At 44.8% G+C, this 24,732-nt stretch overlaps 1 protein-coding gene across 2 annotated transcripts in view; it reads right to left on the reverse strand.

The window, feature by feature from the left end:
• Window positions 1-19,337: 19,337 nt before the first annotated feature.
• ephb3a (eph receptor B3a) overlaps window positions 19,338-24,732 on the reverse strand; it is a 69,204-nt gene continuing 63,809 nt past the window's right edge. For both annotated transcript variants that reach the window (XM_032565416.1, XM_032565417.1), the window contains exon 15: window positions 19,338-22,494. In XM_032565416.1, the coding sequence (XP_032421307.1) occupies window positions 22,383-22,494 (112 nt within the window). In that variant the 3' untranslated portion in view covers window positions 19,338-22,382. The remainder of the gene's footprint in view (window positions 22,495-24,732) is intronic.

Raw genomic sequence — 24,732 nt, forward strand, 5'->3', positions numbered from 1 at the left:
CTTATCACGTGGACAAACTTATCCCACGTGTGACCTTAATTGTGTTTCTTATGTATTGGAATCACAATTGCGAAATTGTGCTTTTTCCAACATTAGTGGAATATCAATACATAAGATTTACACACATTTGTGTACATCTTATGTATAAATCTTATGGAAAGCAGCGACTGAGGGAAATGGAGATAACTGGAAGGGGATGAATATTTATGCAGTCAGTTATTTTATGTTTAATATATTAGTTTAATTGTCATTATTTTGTAGAAATTATGTTGCAGCATTATTTTTGTTGTCAAAAAAGCCAAATTTTGTTGATCTCAATTAACTTGGAAAAGTAATAACAAGGCTAAACCATCCCAGGATTGGACTCCCTGCTTGTGTTGCCACCGTTGGCATCGCTAACGCTGAACAGCACTACGTGCGCCAGAGTTGTGTTTTCGGTGGCCCTGTAAATCTTGACAGGGAACCTACAACAGAGCTCTTCCCTGGAGGGAAAGCCATCATTAATACACCTGGGGATTTCCCGCGTTGGTGAGTCGAAATGTACACACTAAAAAATTTATTGGACAGCCTGCTGCCAGGACTGAGTGTCACACTGCCCTTCCTGCTGCTGAGGGATTTGCTCACAAGTAAGCGAACACCAACGGCGAGGCTCAAACAAAACGGCAACAAGAGAGTCGAAAACATTGTCCCTTTTTTTTTTTTGCCACACTCAGAGGAGTTTCCAACCCCTCGCTGGCTGGACAAAGGGGCTCCGTTATGCGCAATATGTACCTTAAAAATCTTTCTTCATTCATACACACAAACAAACCGATTAAAGTAGCAGGAGGGATGTTGGTGCAGAAACAAAACACATTCTTTTTTCATGCACAGCGCTTCACTATTTTTCATTTTGTTCCCCTCATTGTGAACTTTTGACTCACTCTTGCATGTTATTGCCAGAAAGATTTACATTGGGGTCGCCATGGTGAAGGCGCTGCCAACCATCAGCCAGTAGGTCACTGGCTTTAACCCCAGCTGGGGCTCACTGAAACACCTGAAAGTTGTTCTGTACGTCCCCTGCTGCTGGTTCTTTACTTCTATTTTTTTCACATACATAAAATTCAGAGAAATGCTTTTCTCTATGTGCCATAAAAAAAGTGATATACTGTACTGTATGTTGATGCTGTTGACTTTCAATTTTGATAGGAAATAGCAGCTTTTTGAAATAAAGCAGATTATATCAAATTTAAAATATTAAGTATTAGTATGATCTCCAAGCAATAGTCTTCCCATTGTTAGAGGTGATAACCTGGGTTATAGACTCTTGTATGGAAAAGTCAAGATGTTTCTAGTGCAGAGTAAACCAAACCTTTGGTGTCTTAAATTGAATAAATTGTGTGTTTCATCTTTTAAACAGATATCTCAGAACTTTAGTGTCTGCGCTCCAATAAATTCAATGATTGGAACAACTTTCAAATATTAAAAAAGCTCAGTACACTAACTTTGGTATCGACCTTCATCAACTTAGTAAAAACCCTAGTTCAAGATCAATGTGCCGACTTTTAAAACTGTCGACCTGTCATGTGTATTATAGCATGTTTAGTCAGTATGAAAATAGTTCCATTTTTATCTTTATTCATTTCTTTTCTCTGTTTGCACAATGTGTTAATGTTTTCTGAACAAGTCGTTGTTGAAAATAAGAATTTATTCTCACCCAATGTACCTGGTTAAATAAAGATTAAATACATTTTAAAAATGTAAAAAAAAAAATTTTTTAATTCTATTTCAGTCAGGTTTTCCCCCAATGTATTATAAACCTGGCGGGCCACCAGGCTTTACCTGCCGCCCACCAGACTAAATGTTGTTTATATACCAGTAACAGATAGCACAGACATGTTGGTGTCTGGTGGAATGGTTGGAAGCACAATAGTAACATAGTCAGTATATGAACACATAGGGAGGATGAAGTCGGACGTCTTTATTTTATGGACCAGAACTCTTTAATCACTTCCTGTCTACATACTGACTACTTCAGTGAATTAAGTGACAAGTCATGGATAAAGGATCAAATATTTTGGACACTTTAATGAGGATGAAAGTTCAACAAAAAGAAAGAAAAAAAAAAAGTACATTTCAAATGTACTTGTATTTATTTTTTATGTTTGCCCTTTAAGACTACAGTTGGTGTTTAGGTATTGTAAATAATGTCTTCCCATAGCACAAAATTACTTGGTAATATTGTCAAATCTCCTGTCAATTTGAAACACTTTTTAATTCCAAAGCACAGAATGCTGCTGGATGACCGTCGTAGCGTCTCTACCACCAGGATTAGCAGGTTTTCTGACTGTGATGCATTACTGCTGGTCTGTTACATAACATTCCAATAAACTGAATGTGGAAAAGGTGAAAAGGCATGAAGCGTTTTGCGAGGTTCTCTTCAGTCTGTTTAGAGTCTGGTAGAAGGTTATTATCCAGTTCTTATTTCAGACTCTTTTCCTGTTATTTTACTGAATTTCACTATGAATCTGCTCTTTATGTTCTGACTTTTCAGCTTCCTGATTGACCGAACACATTAGAGACCAGCCTGTCAGGATGTAGGATCCTATGCTCTCTGTGCTCACTGCCAGATTGTTCCTGCTGATCCCATCGGCTTGTTTGTTTTGTTTTTTTAGTTCATCTTGTACTCTTTACCTTATTTGAACTTCAGAACTTTCTACGAGTAAATATCGTCTTGGAAGTGGCTTTGTTTTCTGTTCGGGTAGTGAAAGTTTATTTTTGGGTCCCTACCTTCCTACCTTCCTGCCTCCGAAACACTGCAGTGGCAGTGTCAAGATAAACATTCAGGTCTTTATGTGTCTCCTCTGAGACAGGCTGAGGAAGTGATGAGAGGAAGTGTGTGTCTGCACACCATAAATATTTCCTCACTTTCGCTCCTTTCTTTCACCCTTATGCCCTGTAGGCCTGTTTGAGACGCATCAATAAAACTGATGGATGGCTGTAAAAAAGTATTTGCTCTCTTGGAGATTTCTAGTGGTTTGACTTTGTTGTCACATTTGGATGTTTTAGATCATCAAACACATTTTAAAAGAGCAGTATTATGTATTTCCCACGACATTTTATAGGAGTCAAGTAACTATGTTGTCTTTAGTAACTATGTTGAAATGATATATAGAGCATCATAAAAAAGCTCTATATATCGAATGTAAAATTTTACTTCATAATTTAACGCCCTGAAATTGGGTGTTTTTCTCTTTAAGAAACTCTGCCTTCAGGAAGTCATCAAAACATGGCTCCTCTATTAACCCTTTAATAACATTTTTACCAGCATTGCACTGAGAAGTAGCTCCTTCTAATGGACTGAACAGATGCTCAGTACTGCTAATTGTAGCTGGCTAGTCTGAAGGAGCAGATTAGGGCAGTTGCAGGGGAGGGCTACTCTGTGACGCAGAAGCTTGGAAACTGTAGCGCCAGAGAGGAGCTGCACCTTGAAGGCGGGGCTAGGTCCACCCAGGCGTTTTGTCAGATGTTGACGGTGCGTATGGCTGCTATCAACGGAAAGTAGAGGTTGCAATTTTTGGACCAGACATCTCAGAAAACAGAGATTTTTCAGGGGAGAGATGTGATTGGTATTGATGATGTTACAGGCCATCCAGAGACATAGAGAAAGAAATGCAACTCTAACGCACGCCAACGGCAGAAACAGCTGATCAGTCATGCGAGGTAAATGTTTGCCATGTCAGAGCAAATGTGTTTCCATCCCCTCTTAAGCACGTCAACTCTTTTTCGGAAAAGCTGAAAACCACCTCAGACAAAAGTAAAATCTATTTAAATTTTGCCGTTTCTAGGCCGACTAATTAAAAAATGAACTTAAACGTGGATGGTTACTGAAGTTTGAGTCCCAAAACCTTAGGAATATCTTTGTAATACTTACCAGACTGATAGAAATCAGTGATTTTGTTCCCATTTGTTGTTACATTTTTGCTGATCAGGCCAAGTATTTTGAATTTTTAAACCTACATCATGTTGTCAGTAGAGTTCTATTTAAGTGATTTCTAGAGATTGCGCAGGAAGGACTTGGTAGCTGTGTTTCAGTTACAAATTTTGTTGATATTCCGCTAATGTCAAAAAATTCAATTTCGCAATTGGGGTGTTTCCATTAAACACGAAATACAGTTAAAACCATATGAACATTGTCATGAAGCGGTGCGGGTGTGAGGTGGTGAGGCAGAGGCAGCGGACCCAGGAATGATGAATTATGATGTTTTTAATGAAAATAACTTAGTCCAAACAACGAGCAGGAGTAACACAAACTGAACACGAGGAGACTAAACATTGACGAGGACCCGACGAGGAACAAGGAACACAGGTGGAGTTAAATACACGGGAGGGTAATCACAGAACGAGACACACCTGGGAACAATCAAGGGGAGGACAGGACAACGAAGAGACTCAAGGACACAAAAAACTCTAACTAAACACGGAAAAACACAGATCCTGACAGTACCCCCCCCTCAAGGGCGGCTACCAGACGCCCAAAAAAAAAAACCACAACAAGGGTGGGCGGAGGGGCGCCGGATGGGGGGCCAGAGTCCAGAAAAAACAAAAACACAACAAGGGTGGGCGGAGGGGCGCTGGACGGGGGGCCAGAGTCCAGAAAAACAAAAAACTACCCACCATCGTGGGCGGAAACACAAGAAGGGCCAAGAGTCCATAAACAAACAAAAAACTACCCACAGGGTGGGCGGAGACAAAGGAGGCAGGAACCACGGAGGTGGTCCGGTGGTCGTCCGCGGCGGCGGGAACCACGGAGGCGGTCCGGCGGCCGTCCGCGGCGGCGGGAACCACGGAGGCGGTCCGGCGGCCGTCCGCGGCGCTGGAGGCGGGAACCACGGAGGCGGTCCGGCGGCCGTCCGCGGCGCTGGAGGCGGGAACCACGGAGACGGGAACCCCGGAGGCGGGAACCACGGAGGTAGTCCGGCGGCCGTCCGCGGCGCTGGAGGCGGGAACCACGGAGGCGGTCCGGCGGCCGTCCGCGGCGCTGGAGGCGGGAACCACGGAGGCGGTCCGGCGGCCGTCCGCGGCGCTGGAGGCGGGAACCACGGAGGCGGTCCGGCGGCCGTCCGCGGCGCTGGAGGCGGGAACCACGGAGGCGGTCCGGCGGCCGTCCGCGGCGCTGGAGGTGGCGATGAGTCCCGGGGACCGCCCACAGACGGCGACGACGAGCCCCCCGAGGCAGGGTCTCTGGTGGAGCACAGGGGGTCTCGGTCGGAACGCTGGGGGTCTCGGTCTCGGGTGGAACGCAGGGAGTCTCGGTCTCGGGTGGAACGCAGGGAGTCTCGGTCTCGGGTGGAACGCAGGGAGTCTCGGTCTCGGGTGGAACGCAGGGAGTCTCGGTCTCGGGTGGAACGCTGGAGGTCAGGGTCTCTGGAGGAACGCTGGAGGTCAGGGTCTCTGGAGGAACGCTGGAGGTCAGGGTCTCTGGAGGAACGCTGGAGGTCAGGGTCTCTGGAGGAACGCTGGAGGTCAGCGTCTCAGGAGGAACGCAGAAGGTCAGGGTCTCAGGAGGAACGCAGAAGGTCAGGGTCTCAGGAGGAACGCAGAAGGTCAGGGTCTCAGGAGGAACGCAGAAGGTCAGGGTCTCAGGAGGAACGCTGGAGGTCAGGGTCTCAGGAGGAACGCTGGAGGTCAGGGTCTCAGGAGGAACGCAGAGAGTCTGAGTCGGAACGCAGAGAGTCTCGGAAGGAACACTGAGAGTCTCGGAAGGAACACTGGGAGTCTCGGAAGGAACGCCGGCTGGAACGCCGGCTGACTCGGCCTCGGGTGCGCCGGCTGGAACGCCGGCTGACTCGGCCTCGGGTGCGCCGGAGCGAAGCCTTGGAACCGGCCGCGGAGGCGAGCCGCAGCGAAGCCTTGGAACCGGCCGCGGAGGCGAGCCGCAGCGAAGCCTTGGAACCGGCCGCGGAGGCGAGCCGCAGCGAAGCCTTGGAACCGGCCGCGGAGGCGAGCCGCAGCGAAGCCTTGGAACCGGCCGCGGGGGCGAGCCGCAGCGAAGCCTTGGAACCGGCCGCGGAGGCGAGCCGCAGCGAAGCCTTGGAACCGGCCGCGGGGGCGAGCCGCAGCGAAGCCTTGGAACCGGCCGCGGGGGCGAGCCGCAGCGAAGCCTTGGAACCGGCTGCGGAGGTGAGCCGGAGCGAAGCCTGGGAAACGGCTGCGGGTCCGGAAAGCGACGAGGGGCCGGGTGCACCGGCGGCTCACGTCGTTGTCTCCGAGCGGGCAGCGGAGGTGGCGGCTCCGGAAAGCGACGAGGGGCCGGGTGCACCGGCGGCTCACGTCGCTGTCTCCGATATGGCAGCGGAGGTGACGGATCCGGAAGGCGACGAGGGGCCGGGTCCACCGGCGGCTCACGTCGCTGTCTCCGGGCTGACCGTGGAGGTGGCGGCTCCGGAAAGCGACGAGGGACCGGGTCTGCCGGCGGCTCACGTCGCTGTCTCCGAGCGGGCAGCGGAGGTGGCGGCTCCGGAAAGCGACGAGGGGCCGGCTCCACCGGCGGCTCAGGTCGCTGGCTTCCCGGACGGAGGTATCGACGGGGGCCATATCCGGGGGGTGCCAACACCAGTCTTGTCCCCCGGAATAGCTCCCGCTGCAGGTCGGCGAGGGCTTCAGCCAGCTCCCTGTCCTCCCTGCCGGACCTCCGCCTCGGGCCGCTCTGCCCTTTAGGAGGTAACCTCCTGAGTGCTGGGTCCATGTTAGCAGCCTCACCGATCGGTCTGGTCGGGTCCTTCTGTCATGAAGCGGTGCGGGTGTGAGGTGGTGAGGCAGAGGCAGCGGACCCAGGAATGATGAATTATGATGTTTTTAATGAAAATAACTTAGTCCAAACAACGAGCAGGAGTAACACAAACTGAACACGAGGAGACTAAACATTGACGAAACATTGACGAGGACCCGACGAGGAACAAGGAACACAGGTGGAGTTAAATACACGGGAGGGTAATCACAGAACGAGACACACCTGGGAACAATCAAGGGGAGGACAGGACAACGAAGAGACTCAAGGACACAAAAAACTCTAACTAAACACGGAAAAACACAGATCCTGACAAACATATTTGTAAGTTGTTTAAAAACATGCCAGGCCATCATCCTCCAACCACTTCCTGTCGCCTTCTCCATCGTTTTCGCCAGTAGTAACATCCAGTTTTTGATCAGGACTCGTACGATGCAAAGAAAGGGTTTCCATTGATTTAAACTTTTTTTTCCTTTTTTGCAATTTCGATGAGCGCAATTTTAAGGTCAGTGGAATCGTAGCTACGGCGACAGGAAGAGTTCAGATAAGCTTTTGTAAATATTTTTGTATATATCAAAAGGGGGCAATAACTTTTTCACTCAAAGCCTGGTTGGGTTGGGAGGTTATTTTCCTCTTAAGAAATGAAATCAAAATTTCAAAACTTTTCATATTTCTTTGCTGATGGAGTTTGATCACCTGAACTCTGAGGGGAAAACACTTCCTCACAGAACTGTAATTGCATTTAAAGCCAAAGCATTCCAGTTTTTGCTGCCATCAGAGCCTCTTTTTTTTTTTCCCCCGAAACTGACGAGGCAAGCGCACTCGACTGACTGATCTAAATCACAGCAATGCATTAGAGCCAGATCCATTTTAACAAATTCCCTTCTACCTGTCGCATTAACCATAATGACTGACAGTTAATATTGAGGGGCACGATGTACCTGGACACAGACGGCAGACATGCAGCAAAGCTTTTAATAAGATTTGCTTTTGAATGCTTCATCATGCTTTGACATGCTTTGTGTGGCTACTTGTCAGCCGTGGATGCAAGAAGTCGCCTCGCTGTGAGTGTGCGGGAGTTTATATGGGCTGCATGATGAATAGCTAGTGTCAGGTGTTACCATGGGGATGATTACTTGAAAGCAGCCATGGCAGTATAAGCATTTGGGATTTCTAGCCAAGCCATCAAATGCTTGGCAGGCCATTTATTTTGAATATACAGGTAGTTTCGGGCGATAAGAATCAGCCTTTGTAAGAGGGGGTGTGTGTGTGTGTGCGTGTGTGAGTCGGCGCAACATAGACAAAAGAAAATCACGGCAAATTTCTGTCAAACAGCCGTTTCACATTTAATTACAAAGCAGCGGTGACGCACATCGGCGTCGCCATCAGCTTCCGTAGAATTCCGGTAAAAAGGACCAGACAGATCTTGGCTAAAACGGCGAGGAAGCTTTTTATTGTTTTGTTTTGTTTTGTTTTCCGTGTCTATCCTCATTTTCTCGTCGAACGCGTAGAAGGAGGGCTCCCCCCCTCTCCCCAAAGCAGAGCCAATCGGCCTTCTCAGTCATGGCCTTGTTGCCGAAGCGTCCCACAGGCCATAACAAAAGTGCCGCCAAAAGCAACCTCTCCGAACTTTGACTGGCAGCTCGGTGGAGCGATGTGCGCCGATGCTCGCTCTGCGGAGATTTTTCGTTAAGATAGGAGTTTTCCACGTCGGATCCGCCGATCCCTATGGTCTGTTCTCCTTTTCTTTTCTTCACCAATTTGGGACATCTGCTTCAAAACCACAGCACACCCCCCACGAGGTTTACTGAAAAGTCTTTCTCTTCCTGCCTCTCTCCAACCATGCCCTTTCCCCCCCTTCCATCGGAGAGGATTTGCGATTCAAACCGGGTTGAGGGACCTAAACCCCTCTATCTCATCGGCAAACATACAAACGCATAATCTCCTCTTTCTTTTCGCTCCATTCTCATGCATGCTAATGATCTCTGTTGGCCCCTCTTTTCACACAGCGCCGGAGCTTTGAAACCCACCCTGGCAGTCAGATGTGGTCTTTCACAAGCCGCATCACGCTACATTTTCATCCATTCTAGTGTACAAAGGACAGTGTTCCCTCTGATGTTTCACCTCCTGGCAGATCGGCGGTGTCGTCACGGCCCCCTCGTCAAACACGCACAACGCAGCTGTGAAATCTCCCGGCCTCACCTTGTCAGAGCCCGGCCATTATCAGAAGGACGCTCTGGGAAAATCGAGGTGGCAACTAAAGTGTCCTGTCACTGCATGGAAACTAATAACAGCCGGGCTGTGTTGAATGAAGCTAGCGAAGCCTCTAAAGCTCAGTAAATACCGCGGCAGATACATCTGTGTCATCCAAACAAAGAAAACACTGTGGAGCGCTGAAGTGTTTATGAGATTGATTAGCGAGATCCTCAGTTTCAAGATAGGATAGGGTTTTTTTTATGTTGTTGTTTTTTATACATTCAACACCTTCCTCGCAATTAATTTTTAGGGGATTTTTTGTGTTTGTCCAAAGAAGGGCGTCTGAAGTTGCGTTTCCATTAACCATAGAATTGTACAAATTTAAACTACTATGCATAAGAAACGTGCCAGTTTCGATAAAACTCGTGTTTTTTTTTTGATAAAAGCTGTATCAGCCGTATCAAAATCAATGTATTTTGCAAAACTGCAATGGAAACACGTTTTTCGCATATGATCAACAACCAAGATGTCACTACTGCCGGAAATACTGAAGAAGACAACAGGAAGTAGTAGTAGGATGACGGTTTCGTTTTGGTGTGTTTTGTTTTTTGGACAATGTGCAGCTGACTCACATCTTTGCACACTTCATAACAAGTTGTGTCATTCTAACATGTTGAATTCATAGCTCTTCTGTAAAATCACTCGGTACAATTTCCCCAAAATGCCGCACTCAAAAGTAGGCAGGGTTTGGCACCGACGTCTCCTCTGATTGGCTGATAGATCATGAGCACGAGCACTCACTGAATTGTGAATCTTATGTAACCGTTTACATCCGTCGCTTCACTGATTTGTAATGACTTATTGCGTAAACAATCTTATTCACGTGTGATTTTAGCTTAATTTCTACTTTAATGGAAACATCAACATTTTGAAATTGTTTGTTTTACATTCGTTAAGTATTAATGTGTACTGGGAATGCAGCTAGTGTGAAGTGAAAAGAAAAGAATGCATGATTTTAGTATGCATTCTTAATAGTCCCCTCTACTCTGATACCCCTAAGTATCAACATAGTTCTGGTTCTGGTAAATGACAGTCATGAGACAAACATGGGGAGAAAGGATCTCCATTAAGATAAAACCAAAATTGAACATTCTCAAAATCCTCAAGCAAATACAAAGTTTCTCAAAAGCGCATTTACTTACAGAGCAATGACAGAGTGAAACTCTACCATTAACTCTGAGTAAAGCTGAACAGAAGTCAGTGTTTAATTGACAACTTCTTGAAATTGGGCCTCTGCCTCTTTAAAAGTAAAACTCCACCTTCAGGAATCATCACATCATCACTCCTCTAACCCTTTAACCTTCTTAACAGCGTTGCACTGAGAAGTAACTCGTATAATGAGCTTAGTTCCACCAGGTGTTGCTAATTGCTGCTAGCTAGTCTGAAGGAGCTGAATGGGGGAGTCACAGAAGAGAGAAGCTCAGAAGCTTGGAAACTGTTACATACTGCAGCTTCAAGTTTGGTTGAGAATTTGTGGCAAGATATCAAAGATATTGTTTGCCAACACTTTCCGTCCGATCTGATTGACCTGGAACCTTTTCGCAAAAGTTTGGAAGCATTTTTAGTCTCTAGGTTTGGATTTAGTCAATAATTCTACAAGGCATTGACTCAAGAATGGAGAATATAAACTAATTCTGCACTGTAGATTTTCATCCTTAATAAAAAAGAAAAACAGGTTAAATCAACAAATACATTAAAGGTTTTAGGATGTGAGGTGATAAAACATGACAGAGTTTACGTATAGAGGGAGTGTGAATACTTTTGGTAGCTGCCGTTACCAGGACGACAGCTGACGTTGCTGTTCTGCTGTCGGAGCCCACGCTGACAGAACAAGCTCTGGTCCGATAAGGCTTGTCCAATTTTTGTGCGTGGATTTAGGCCAGCGCTGGATCATGTGTGGTGACCTAAAAAGGGCAAAGATACAGGCTTGGCCCGACTCCGCGCGTCGTCCGATGCCAGGTTAGCGTGCCAGCTCTGGCCTGTCGCTGAGCCTGAACTTCCTCTGGCCTGCTTGACCCGGACACGAGCGTCACGGCTACCTTGACGAGTGAAACTCTGTGTTGCCACTAATTACATTTTTTAAAATAGCTTTCTAGAGAACTTGAGGGTTATTTATAATGTGATTCATATTTGATGCTCTCTTCATTGCGAGAAAATGGGGGGGGAAGAGAGAGAAATGCTTTAGCAACGTTTCGCTGCCATTCTCTTCCACTTTTTGCTTAGCTTGCTCTTTTCCTCCTGTCTGAAGCCAGTGAACCATAAAGCCCAACGAACCCGGAGACAGCTACTGTCAGGATTTTCTTCATTCCCGTCTCCGGCTGCGAGACTGTAAACTCGACCACTTGTGTCATCCAATTCATCCGTTCGCCTCCTTCCCTTTGACTGTTTACGTGAATGTGGGCTTTTAAAAGTCATGCAGAAATAATAGTCCTTGCATTTCCACTCCTACGGTGAGTTGAGGTAATTCTTTATTATCAGCATTTTGAAAGAAATTCTGTAAAAGCCTTCCAGCTGACTCAAATTGCAGCAGCTAGAGTTCCTGTGAGAGTAAAGAGATCATATTTTCATTTTAGCTTCTCTTCACTGTCCTCCCCCCTGCAGATTTATGTTTTCTTTCTCTCATGAAAAGCTCAGCATGGCCACGCTCTCTTTTATATTCTAGAACTGAATGTTCTTTAAGTTCCTTGTTGCTCTCTAACTGTAGGTTTACTCCCGGTTCCCCAACTACAGCGGCGTCTTAAAACTCCACCCCCCTCTTATGAAATGCACATTATTGTTTATTTTTCTCCCGTCACCAATAATGCGGCTCTTTTTTTTTTTTTCCGTCGTGTTAAAAAAGTGAAACTTGGATAACTGTTTTGGATATAACTTTTTCCACGTACATGACATAGAATATGATAACCAGATTCATTGTAATTCTCCAGCTCCTTGTTGTCCAGCATAGAACAAGGAGCTGGTTTTTAACCAGGCTACATTGATGCATAAATCACTTTGAGATCTTTTAGTCTACTTCCTGTTGTATTCAGGTTCTATTTCAGTTCCTGATTCTACAGGTTAGGATGCTTGGTGTGGCTAGCACAAATTGTGTCAAGTCATAGTTCAGTTGCGGTATCACATCTTGACAAAGGTATTTTCCTGTAGGTTCATTTGAAAACAGTTCTTTGTAATTAGGCTGGTTATCTTTGGCTACTGTTTAATGACCTGAAAATTTTAAGCGTGACTAAGGTAGCATTCATACCTGTTTACTTTAAGCAAACTCCAGTCCGTTTGCCTACTGAGTCTGGTTCGTTTGGGGAGGTGTGAATGTGTAATCGAACTCTGATGTGGACCAAAAAGGCAAACTCTGGTCCGCCTGTAAATCTATACCTCTGTTTGGTTGAAGTGAACTTTGGTGCAGTTTGAATGCGTATGTGAACGGCAAGCGGACCAGAGAGACCGCTCTAAGTGGACAACAGTGCAGTGCGTTCTGTGTATATAAAACCAGAACAAATGTCTAGCCCTAGCAGGAGATATGTATTGTGGTCTTGTTACAAAAACAAACAAATCCTAAAGTCACTAAAATCTGATGCCACTCCATTTTTGTTTACCTTTCATGAAGGAGGAAGTTGCGCTCAGTGTCTTCTTCGGTGGTTTTTATTTCATTTTCCTCAGCGGTTCTTGTTGCAGCGCCACCACAGGCGACGGAGAGAACAGGTTTCTCACACGCTTCGGTTCGTTTGACACAGTGGGGCGTGAAAGTGAACTGCAGCAGCTAAAAAATTTAACAAATGTTGCAATTTTGGTCAAACGGAGTCAATGGCACTTTTCAGGCGTGCTTCCTGAACCCAGCAGAAGTCTGCACGGGAGTAAATACTTTCTCACATCATTTCTACCTTATGCCATAAAAATAACAAGCACAATCTGAAAAATACTAGCTGACAAGCCAGTCCAATCGTTTCACCTCTTTGTGTACCTTTGCCTCTTAATTCTCCCCTCCCGTCCTCCTTTTGCGTGACCTCATTCGCTGCTCTGTCCTCTGCTGATTCTCCCCTCTTGTTTTGGCTGCGGCCTCCAGATCAGCAGCCCTGGCTCAGCAGCAGCAGCAGCAGCAGCAGCGCATCAGGGCTGCTGATGATAGGCAGGGGAGGGGAACGGTGGCTTTAGCAGATTTTCTGCTGCACAGTTTTCCCGCCCTTCAGAGTCGACAGGGCACTGACACCGGTTAGTCAAAGGCAGTGGCTGCACAGGCCACTTTAATGGATCCCACTCGCAGCTCCAGCTGCAGGCTGACAGAGCTGGAGAAGCACACACACACAAAAAGCCACTGTTATGCTAATCACTCGTCCCCCAGGCTTTTTTTATGACAACAGTGCTGAAAGGTAAAGGCAAAATTGGAAAACATCATTTACCATCACAGGAGTGTGTGCGGAAGGCATGTGTGCAAAGAGAGCAGGGACTCCGGCGTTGCAGGCCCTTTTAATTAAATGTGAAGAAATCATTTCATGGCAAAAAAAAAAGAAAAAGAAACGCTGCTTTTTCCACCGTTCCACATTTCTTTATTTTATTTTTTTCTTTACATGTGAAAGCTCCAGTAAAGATTAGAGCCGCACGCGGTGCCAGCTGTTTGGCTAGAAATGTTCCCATGTTATAGTTGGAGCGGGGTGAGAGGGAGTAACGGATTATCATTAACGAGATTACTGTAATCTGGTTACAAGAAATGCTTGGTATAATCTATTAGGATTCAAAGAAGGAAGATTTTCATGTTAAATAACATTTTGATGGAGGCAGATTGAGAAATTCCACATTTATTACAGGTCGGTAGGGGTTAATTACTATGTGTTAGGGGTATAACAAGATCCCACACCAGGAAATGTCTCCATATCAAAATGGCTGAATATTTCCTCTTGAAGTAAAGTCACAATCTGCTGTCAGGTTCTGGGTTTTGTCTGGTGAAGTAAGAGTGAACCAGAATAATTGGACTCTTGATTCGAAGGTGCGTGTTTTAAGGTCCCACTATCTGCGTTTCCATTAACCCTGTAATTGCTTGATTTGACTTTTCGAAAATAAAAACGCTAAATGGAAACGCGGCAATTTCAAAAACCTTGATTAAAACGTTTTGGCACCAAGATGAGATGGGGTTGTTTTTTTTTAGCCGTATTGAAATTGGTTTGTTTTGCAAAACTGCAACAGAAATAGTTTTTTCACGTCACACGAGTTACACAATCGACAACTGGATGTCGCTACTGGCACAAACCTCGAAGAAGACGACGACAGGAAGTAGTTGGAGGGTGAAGGCGGGGCATTTTTAAAAATAACTTATCTTGCACACAAACTTATTCACGTGACTTTAGTTGCGTTTCTTATTTAATGAAAACGGCGCAACTGTGAAACTGTTTTTTCGACATTAGCTGGATATAGACAAAGTTTGGTCATGGAAATTCAGCTAATATTTGAAGCTCTTCATAAAAAAAAAAAAGAAAGAAAAAGAAATCAAATAGTTCTTGAGTTTACTTTTTGTCAAAATGGCTGCCAAGATATGCTTCCGAAAGTCCTAAAAAGACCACCACCTTTTTGACATCAAATATCAGGAAGCATTTTGGGCTAAAAACAAAGTGATAGACAAGAGACAGAAGATGCATGCTAACCTAATATTTGATTCTCAGTACAGATCTGCTGAACATCGTTAGAAAGCTGCCTATTGTGAGTTCAGGCAAATTCATTCATCTGATAGTGACTGAAGTTTAAACCTTTGAGTCATGAGTACTTTGTGACTTTAGACACCTTAATAACCAAAATATATGATTTGTAATTATAAATACAAATTGAATTGCTTAACCAAGTCCCTGGTACCTAAAACTTAACAGAAAAAAACCCCACTGAAAATATATTTGTTTTATAATTTTAGAATATGACACACAAGACTAAGCTTCACAAGAGTCAAAGATTTATCTAAATTATTATTAAAATAGATATATTTAATGTTTAACATTATCTCTTTTATTATTATTTTAGTTTTCTTACAGTTATTAGCAGAATAAAACAGCTGAATGAAAATGTGGAGAACATTGTGACCTGCTCTACATTCCCAGTTTACAGCGAGGAACAGAGTTGGTGAAAATGCTGTTTAGTTATCATATCCTCCTCCTCATTTTGATGGAGATTTTTAGGTGCAATACGTTCTGCTCCTGTCTCCTACCATGCCAGCTCTCTATTGACTATTTAGTTCAGGTGGTCCTGCTCTCCTGTGCTTGTCTGATTGCTGTCTGTGCAAAAATGAGGTAGTACTAGTTCTCCCAAGACCATATTCCAAAATTTCTGTCATTTTTCACATGAACCCAATGTCCTGCATCTAAGCTAACTAATATAAATTGCTGAGAATATTTGGCAAAAGCGACGAAGAAGCCACGATGATTACACAGATAATGCTTTCAGAATCTATTTAAATGGAAAAGAAGAAAGAATGGCAGATAAGACTTACAGTTTGTAAGCACCGAATGTCACCGCTGGCTAACTGTTAGCTTCTGATGAAGCTAAATTAGCATGTGCGTCAAAGCTTCGCCTTAAACTGTAAATGAGCCTGTACCTGTGTAGCATTTATCAAGTGCAAAGCACCTCAAGGCGCTTCACACTTTGACCCTTCAGTCATTCACACACTCACATGATGTCAGTGGCAGGCTACTTGCTTATCTTAGCGCTGACTTGCTAGTTTTACCTTTGCATTTACATTTATACTCAAATATTGCTGAATTCCTGTCATATTCTTTCAAACAGAGTAAAGTGAATTATCTTTTGAAATGGGAGCCTACTCACACCGCTGAAGAGCTCGTCTGACTAGTCAACAGCACTCGGTTAGAATAGGATTGTAGAAGCCTTCAGTTCTGTTAAATCATTTTGGAAACATTTTGGTGACCCCCGTTGGGGGAAAAAAAGAAAAGAAAAACAGGTGACAGAATTACAGGTAAGGCTGTTTGTAAGCACTGTTAAGCATTAGCTACTATTAAGGTATCAGTGATATTAGCTTGCTATCAGCCGCTGATGATGCTAAAATGAGCATTTCTTTCAAAGCTCTTAACACTGCCTCAGAAGTAGTTTTTATATTTACTCTCTGAGGACAAACACCCGAGTTTCTTAGTTTTCCAGGAAGTCTAATGAAAATCTCGCCACATTCCATAAACACAATATTGGTTTGTCTTTTCCTGCTGACTCCATAAATCTTACAGCCCTACTTTTTCACGTGGTTAAATAATTCATCTTTACATAAATGGATTAATTAGTTTAATTAAGAATGCAGCAGTGCTCTTTTTTTTTTTTCTGTTAATGCAGATTAATGAAAGCGATGTCAAGGTTGAGTCATATTGTGAATGTCTTTCTTCCTGCGGTGCAACACAAACACGACTTTTCTGATTCACAGCCCAACACGCTTAACCGATGATGTAAAGGTAACCTTTTAGCAAAAAGTTTAAACATGCAATCGAACCGTTTCAGGTCAGACATAATCAGTGCAGCTGTTTAGCTCACTCTCTCTCCACCCTTTGCTTCCCTTCACACCCTCAACTCCCCGCCTCCCCTCTTCTGGATATTTCAGAATATTCAATTAAAACAGAAAACTATATTGCATGAAAAACTTCTGAAAGGGCTTTGATTTCCGCTTGTGCTCTCGGTGCAGGCGCAGAAATCCCTTCCAACGCAGAGCAACTATAGCAGGTCGTTAAAAGAGCCTGAGACTTCAGTGTCTCTCCTCACAGTTTAGGCTTAGTGCTGCCTGCCTTCCCCGTAAAGAGGGTAGTTTTCCATTGATGAGCCCGCACAAGCAGCCTCAGCACCAGCAGCAGCAAATCACTACTCTGTTAAAAGGCCCTGATGCGTAGCAAAACTCTCCTGCCAAGCCCTCCTCGCTCCAACTCTGCCTGCTCTCACCCCCACCCTGCCTCCCTCTGTAATTGGAGGCATTAAACTTGCTTTGGACAGGATGGCAAATGAGCCCTTTGAGGCCGGGAGAGAAGTGACGAGTGCGTTCAAAAAGACGGGGGCCGCCAGTTTAAATCTGAAAGATCGCCTCCAATCCGGCAGATTTGTGCGCGCCTCTCTCCCTCCTGCGGAAGTCCAAGTCTGGTCCGGTGTGGAGGCAGCGCTGCGGCTAATCTGGCAGTGATCGTCGGGGTCGGCGCAGTGACGTCTGGATCTGCCCCGAAGCCGAGCGACCGGCGGCAGCCGAATAACGGCGCTTGGCGCTGGGGATGCTTTCTCGACTTTCCCACTCTGCCAAGCTCGCTCATTAAAACCTCTGTGAGAACGCGTCGCAGCTGATTTCTCCCCACTAATGGCCTGTAATACAGTGGTGAGAGATTTTCCTTCAGGTTTGCTGCCATTTTGCATCATCGTCAAAGATGCAGCAGTGGAGGGGGGGGGGGGAAAGAAAGCTTCTGTGAGATGGAGGTGCTGTGGATGTTGTCTCTTGGTGAGCAGCTGTAAACGCTTCAGATGTTTAATGGTAAACAGGATGCAAATTCTCACTTCCTGACATTGTGTCGGGTCTCATAGGAAATGGTAAATACAAACAAAGACATTGGTGATTAAAACGCCGGGCCCGCTCGTATTAATTCCAAGCTTGAGGATTTCTCTGTAGTCGGAGCAGATGCGCCACCACAGAGCGTCTATCTGCTCTCCTAGCAGCAGGTAGCGCTGACACATATGATAAATGCCAGCGGCCTGGCTGCTGACCGGCCGCCGTCGCACCCTGTGAGAGCGCCGCTGATGATTAGAGAGCATGATCGTGACCCCTGGCGCTCACTCCGCTGCGGGATCGGCGAAGACAGTGGGGGTTAGGGGTCAGCAGCTGCGTTTCCTTTTACCAGAGAATCCCGCAAATTGAAAGTACGAAAATAGATTTGCTTAACAGAAATCAATTTTGGAAAAAAGTTGTCATTCGCACATGGTGAGTCCATAGCTCTTCCGTAAAATCGCAAATCACAGACTTACAGTTTCCCCAAGTACAAGCAGCTTCTCGCTCCCACGCCTACATAAGACGCACACGTCTTATTTCTCCTCTGATTGGCTGGTAGATGAGCGCTATTGTCACGCCTTAAACTTTACCTTAAAACTGCACAAATTGAAATTACGAAAATAAATTAGCTTAATGGAAACATGCCATTTACGAAAAATCTGACGTTTTTGGATAAACAGCTTTTGCGTGAGGATGAGGTGATTTTTCAGCCGTAGTGAACTTTAGTGTATTTCACAAATGTGCAATGGAAACACTTTTTTTTCACATCACACGAGTCGCGTGACCAACAGCCGGATGTTACTACTGGCGGAAACGACAAAGACGACGACAGGAAGTGGTAGGAAGAAGATGGATTGTGTTTTTTTTCTTGTAGCTTTCCCAGAGCTCTCAGCATCGCACCGCTCATAAAAAGTTGTCATTTGAACACGTTGAATCCAGAGCTCTTCTGTAAAATCAAACTTGACCCCAAGTTTGATTGGGGTCAAGTTTGACCCCAATCATGAGCTGCGTTTCCATTTGCAATGGAAACGCAGCTCATGTTCCCATTACAAATGTGCGCAAATCTACAAAACGCAGATGGAGCAGAACCGCTCAACGCCACTCGCTTTGGGTGGCAGATTTTTAAAAATGAAAGGAAATGTTGTCGTCTTATGTTTTACAACAGAGTCACACAGATATTTGTGGAGAACGATGGGTCTATAAAGGTAAGATCATGCACAAATTTTAACTAGAAAAGAGAGGTTAGCCAAAAAAAAACATGACCATATATTAAATATTCTATTTTTCTTGCAGATATATTGCTGAATTGATTAAAACATAATTAATACCTTTAATTAGACACAATCAAAGTTTAAAATATGAGCTTCGATGTTGGATTTTGGATTCGTACGTCCGATTGTGTGGGAGTCTGCTCGGCGCACGAGAGCCCCAGGAGCCTCTCAGTGGCCAAGCCTGCTCAGTCAATGCAGACACAGGGTGACGGCTCCACTCAGCCGGACCGCTCCGCGTCCTGCTCAGCAGATTAAAGCCAAACAACACCGGCGCTTGGTGAAAAAGCCAGAATAACTTTGCCTCCTTGAAGCCTCTCCAGCAGCGGCGGAGACTGAAATCCCCACAGCAGTCCTGCGGTCTCGCTAATTGGCGAGCAACGCCGGTCCGGGCTTTGATTAATCTTAAATCTTAATGAGTTCACTCAGAGCTGCTGTGATATTCCGACTGAGGAGGTAAAACACACTCGCGATTCCCCTCGTTTCATCCCCGCGGTTGCATCAGAGGAGACCTGGAACCTTCGGCCCAGTGAACCCGCCGAGGAATCAAAGAGAATACCAGAGATGTGTTTAATAATTTATTTGCATATGATTATCGTAAAAATACTGAAAGAGAGATGCTTATTTTTGTTCTGGTTTTCTCACATTTTCTTTTTTTTTTTTCTCTTTTTTGCAATCTAGTACACCTTTAACTGCACAGGAAAACTCTGCCCTCACAGACACGTTTTCTTCTTTCACGGCGAGATTCTCTTTAGCTTCAGACACGGACAGACTAAGGATGTCCCGATCCGATCCCAGGTATTGGTTTGGGCTTTTTTTTTTATTGTTGCTATTGGCATTTCAGGCCTCTTGTCTGTGATTTTTAGCTCTAGCTAGCTGTGCAGTTGTTTCTTTTGTAAACACATTTCCTCCATGGAAATCATAGTAGACGCCACACCTGTCACAAATCTACCCTTCCTGAAAGTCATAGTATTTTTTTTTTTTACCCCAACTAATGAAGTTCACAGTGATAGAGACTGTATTGGCTGCTGCAGCTCCTGGTCTGTCAGTCATATTTTGTTAGTCATATGACTTAGATTTGCCCAACTGTCCCAAAAGCAAGAACGACCTCTTTCAAGTTTTATCTGCAACCAGTCAACTAGAAATGCAATAAAATATGTTACAAGCCAAATTATCAGCAAAACCTTTTTTTTAAAAAAACAGAGTAAGCATGCTAACGCTAAGCTAGTAGGCTAGTAAGTAACTCCTTATTTCGAGTCAGATCATAGAAACAATGAAGCTGCGCAGATTTCCACCAGACAGAATCTGATGACATTTTCATTTTGATAAACTTCAGTATAAAAAGCAGTTTAACTGTATGAAGTCTAAAAATTGATGCAGAAATGTACAATGACCTTATTCAAAACAGCTAGTTCTGTCGGAGTAATGGAACATCACACAGTTGCAACAATGTTAGCTATAGCATTTATAATTTTAATTTCTGTATATATGGACTTAATGCAAAAATGGATTAAAATTCACTAAATTTAGGTCTAGTCCTCATGTAGCCAGATATTTGGGGAAAAAAGTAAATTTTTGTTTTAGCCTTTCAACCACACAAAAACTCAGTTTAATCACTAAGAACAATTATTTATTAAAACTCTGATCAAAGTGCAGATTTGAGAAAACTGTGTGTTTGCATGTGTGTACAAAGGAAAACAGAGACTTGGGGTCTCGCAAATTAGTCGAGGACAAGTAATGTGCCAATATATCCACTTTGACAAGATTCCCAGTCGACATCGTCTTGGTGTTTTATTAACTTTATATTCTAACACATTGTTTAAAAGTAGTTCAACTTTTCCATCTGTCGACACAAATGAGCCACTTGGTGCCGTGTTTAATTCCTGACAGGAAGTCGTGTTAGTTTTGAAGCAATCTGATTGACTGGCATAGGTTCCGGCTTTGTGCTACACTGCCCCCTATGGGTTTGGCATGTTTTAAAAAAAAAACGCTCAAGGGAGGATTTGTTTGGGTTCACGTGGATGGAAACTTTTCTGAAAACGATCCCGAGTGCAATACTTTATAAAACAATATGAGGAGTCGTTCAGTTTAGGTGTTTTCCGAAACGACTCGGATCGGTTTCGGGACATCCCTGGTAGTGACCGTCAAATTCCCTCATTCGTTTGCTTTATGAAAACATAACAACAAGCAGATAAGTGAGGGCCCCCGCAAAGGGCCAAAGTCAGGTCGGATAGCTGTAACTGCTCAGTGGTTTGGTCTAATACAAACATGGTGTTATATACAGGCAGTTGGTTTAGATAGAAACTGCACTGACAGCTGGCGTTCCGAGGAAAACACTGATTAGGAATTAAAGAAATAATGGCTGATTTGTTCTGCAGGGTTGTTGTTTTTTTTCTACCTCTGAGTCAGTTTTAAGTTCCTGCTAATCTCCGATTTTTTTTTTTCCCCGAGTAAAATCTGCAGCTCTGCTTGGGGCAGGAAGAAGCCGGACATCGATCCTGACACAGTCTGCTCAGTGATTTTAAAGATAATTAGCCTGTCTGAGTCAAACATTTCCTTAATTCACTCATTCTCGTCTGTCTGGTTTCTTACTATGTGGGAAGAAAAAAAACAAACAAACAAGCTTTGTAATAAAAAAGTTAAGCACAAGTAAAAAAAAAAAAAAAAAAAAAGCAGTATCAGGTAATAACTTGGCATTCAAAACAATGCGTTTTATGAGTCAAGGAAGGTTAAGAAAACGCGGGCGTTAAAGCCCGAAACAGCAGAATGCCACCGAAGCAACAGCGAATGTGGAACTTGGTAAGTACGTTTCTCATGACGGAGTTTCCACTTTGGCATGCACATGACGTGTCCCGCACAGTGTCAGCTACGTCTCGCCTCCAACCCGGAGAGACGCGGTGGGGTTTGGGAGAGGGTGAAGACTCGGACGCTTTGTACAGATTCGTAAAACACGGATCTCCCAGTACGTTTCTGTGGAAGACGGTATTTAAGAGGAAGAGGATGAAAAGTTTCTTTTTTTTTTTTTTTTTCTCATCGCCAAAAATAACTTTAAGGAACGTATTTGGTTGGGATTAAACAAACTACAAAAGAAAAAAAAACAAACAAAAAAAAAACGGTCGAGCAGATTGATGCGGATGTCAAGCTGTATTGAAGGTTGAGTTTGCTTCATCTTGGCACTGTTGCGTCATTTCGACGTTTGTTTGCGAGCTCGCCTTTCCTCGGTGAGGCGGCGAGAAGGAAATACTGATTCCCAACCAGCGGAAAGAAACAGGGGGAAAAAAAGAAAAGAGAGAACACATGCAGGCATGCAAACACAACCTGAGAGGGTCCATTAAGAAGTTTGGCTTCATGTCAATAGTCACAAATCCACAAGTGTCAAGTAATGAACACACACACCGCAATGGGAAGTTGTCTTTATACAGACGTTAAGTCTCCAGTGGGAAGGAAGTCTTCGAACCGGTCCGCTTTCATTGCCGTCATCTTTGATTCCCCGCCCTCTTTTTTTTTTATTTTTTAGACTTTGTACATCGGATTCTCCTCGTCAGAGTTAATAGGTAGTTTTTTTAATTTATTTTTTATTTTAATCTCCTTCTGTATGCGTTGCAGCAGTTCACACTCTGATGGGAAGAGTCTGGCTCATCTGTTGCCGGATGATTTCCTGACTGTCTTCCGGACTCTTCCTGTTGTGTCCCGGCAGAGTTCCTCCCAGCCGCAGCAGATCCCTGCCAAGACAAACGGCACACAGGTCAGCATCGAGTTCTGAGACGCCAAAGCCGCCGCGAGTCCGAGTCTTTCTGGTGAAGCCAGATTGAGGTCTAACCCACCTTTGCGTCAGAGGAGCTCGATTCTGCAGAGTTCGTCACTCTTAGATCCTACGATTGCAAATAATAAAACACGGCATCGTGGGAATAAACCGTAAAAAGTGCTGATCTGAAGCCTCGACTGTTGTAAACAGCTCCAGAATCTATTCATCACGTTTTCAGTTTTTAATAAAACTTCAACATATTTCTTGGCTATCTTTGGGACACCAGCGCCTGAGTGTCCTTTGTTCCCCGGCCAGTGTCCTTGTTTTGAAGGCCCGTGTGGCTGGAGATGCTGAAGCAGATAGCGCCGCATCTCATATCCCCTCTCTGCATCCCCTTTATCTGGCCGTGCCATCGTCCAGCAGCCAATGGCAACGCAGGCGCTCTCTAAATCATCGCTCTGACAACATGATTCTTCTCCTCTCCCCATCCATCACTCGCCGCCGCCGCATACAGATGAGGCCATAAATTAATCATCGGCATGTCATCGGCACACAGCCACAGTGGAACGAGCAACACAACGCGAACAGGAGCGCGCGTTCTCCTCCTTCCCGCCCGTCGCGTTCGCCGGGCGCGCCCTCCCCTGATGCATTAAAAAGCTCATTAGCAACCTAATTAAACACATTCCTCTCTTTTAGCTTCTCTTCAATCTCCCTTATTACTCACACTTCATCACCTCCTGCTTTTCCACATCAGCACCCCGTGTGCCGCTTTCTGTCCTATCACCTACATTCCAGCATCCAGCCAAGTGGAAGGGGAATTAAAGCGAGGTCAGCCATTACATTTCCACACACAATTAGCTTCGCTGAGCCCAAATCCTGGCACAGGAAATGCCCTCGGGGGACTCCGTGTTGGAGCGAAAACTGTGAGCCAAGGAGCCGGTACCCGCACCTGGAAACTGAATGTGTGAATTCTGCTGTATGCGTCTGTCTGTCAGCCAGCCAGCCCGGCGGCGTAGACAGTGCTGAAGATCCCCGTTTGATTCATTATACATCACCAGCCGATCCGGTGTTCTGAGCACCCGCTAAGAACACCGCTAATGTTGTTGACTTGAATTCCAGGCTAACAAAATTCAGAACAGACACGTCGGCATGCCGGAGCGTTCCAAGTCGGCAAAAACTCAGAAGGAGAAAGCTGAAAAAAAAAACTAAACAAAACAAAAAAATCCAACACCTGGGGGCGAGCACAGCTACCTACGACATCACATCTCCACTTCCACCGAGAAGTGTCAGAGACTCAGAGGCAGACATCCGTCTGGCAGCAAAAAGGCCCTTCAGCGCAAAGAGGTATCCTATCGAGTCAACACGGAGTATAAAACAAAGCAGAGCCAACAAGCACGCACCTTGTTGTGCTTCTCTTCAGGCCAGACATTATTTTTTTTATTTTATTTTTTTCTGTGACATCTTATTCCAGCAACCCAGAGGCGCAGCGCTGCCCGTCTCCGGAGCAGCAATCTTTATCTTGCGCTGAGCGCCAGTCATATACAATACCGAAGACAATTTCACACGAGGAAGAAGGAAAATGCATTACTGCTTTATTTTCTGCTTCCGTCATGGAATAACCTCCAGACCATTTTGAGTGCTGATGGAGGGGAAAAAAAATAAAAAGAAAGAGGACAGTGATTGTTTTTTTTTGTGTGTCAAACTTTGCCCACAGTAGCAAAGTTGCCTCCATTTACAAACACGTTGCCTTTTATTGTAAAGTGACAACCGTCAGAGCAGACGAATGATTAAGAATGGCGGTGGGGTAACCTAAAGACGGACATCCGTTTGGGGAAACGTCAGGTTTTAAAAAGCATTTTAAAACAAATGCAGCACTAAAAGTCAATGCCTGGACGCACCTTTTCAAACACCTTCATTCAATGTACAAAGGTTGGTAGTACAGATGTTAGAAGCATTAAATTAGAGCGGCAGGATGTAAGTTACATAAAAAAATAGTTTTTTTACTTGTTTAAACTGTCACCATGTTGTGAAAGATAATCCGTGAAAAGATCAAACTCCTTCACCTCCTACCTGAGCTGCTGTTACCGTCTGGAGAAAAACAACCAATCAGAGCCAAGAGGTGGGTCATAGCGCTGTCAGTCATCCTCATGTACTTGCTGCTAAATGTGTTGATCGGAGAGAAAACATCTCACCGTTACAGGAAAATCGTTTATCT

The sequence above is a fragment of the Xiphophorus hellerii genome, chromosome 6, assembly GCF_003331165.1.
Source record: "Xiphophorus hellerii strain 12219 chromosome 6, Xiphophorus_hellerii-4.1, whole genome shotgun sequence".
Classification (NCBI taxonomy): Eukaryota; Metazoa; Chordata; class Actinopteri; order Cyprinodontiformes; family Poeciliidae; genus Xiphophorus; species Xiphophorus hellerii.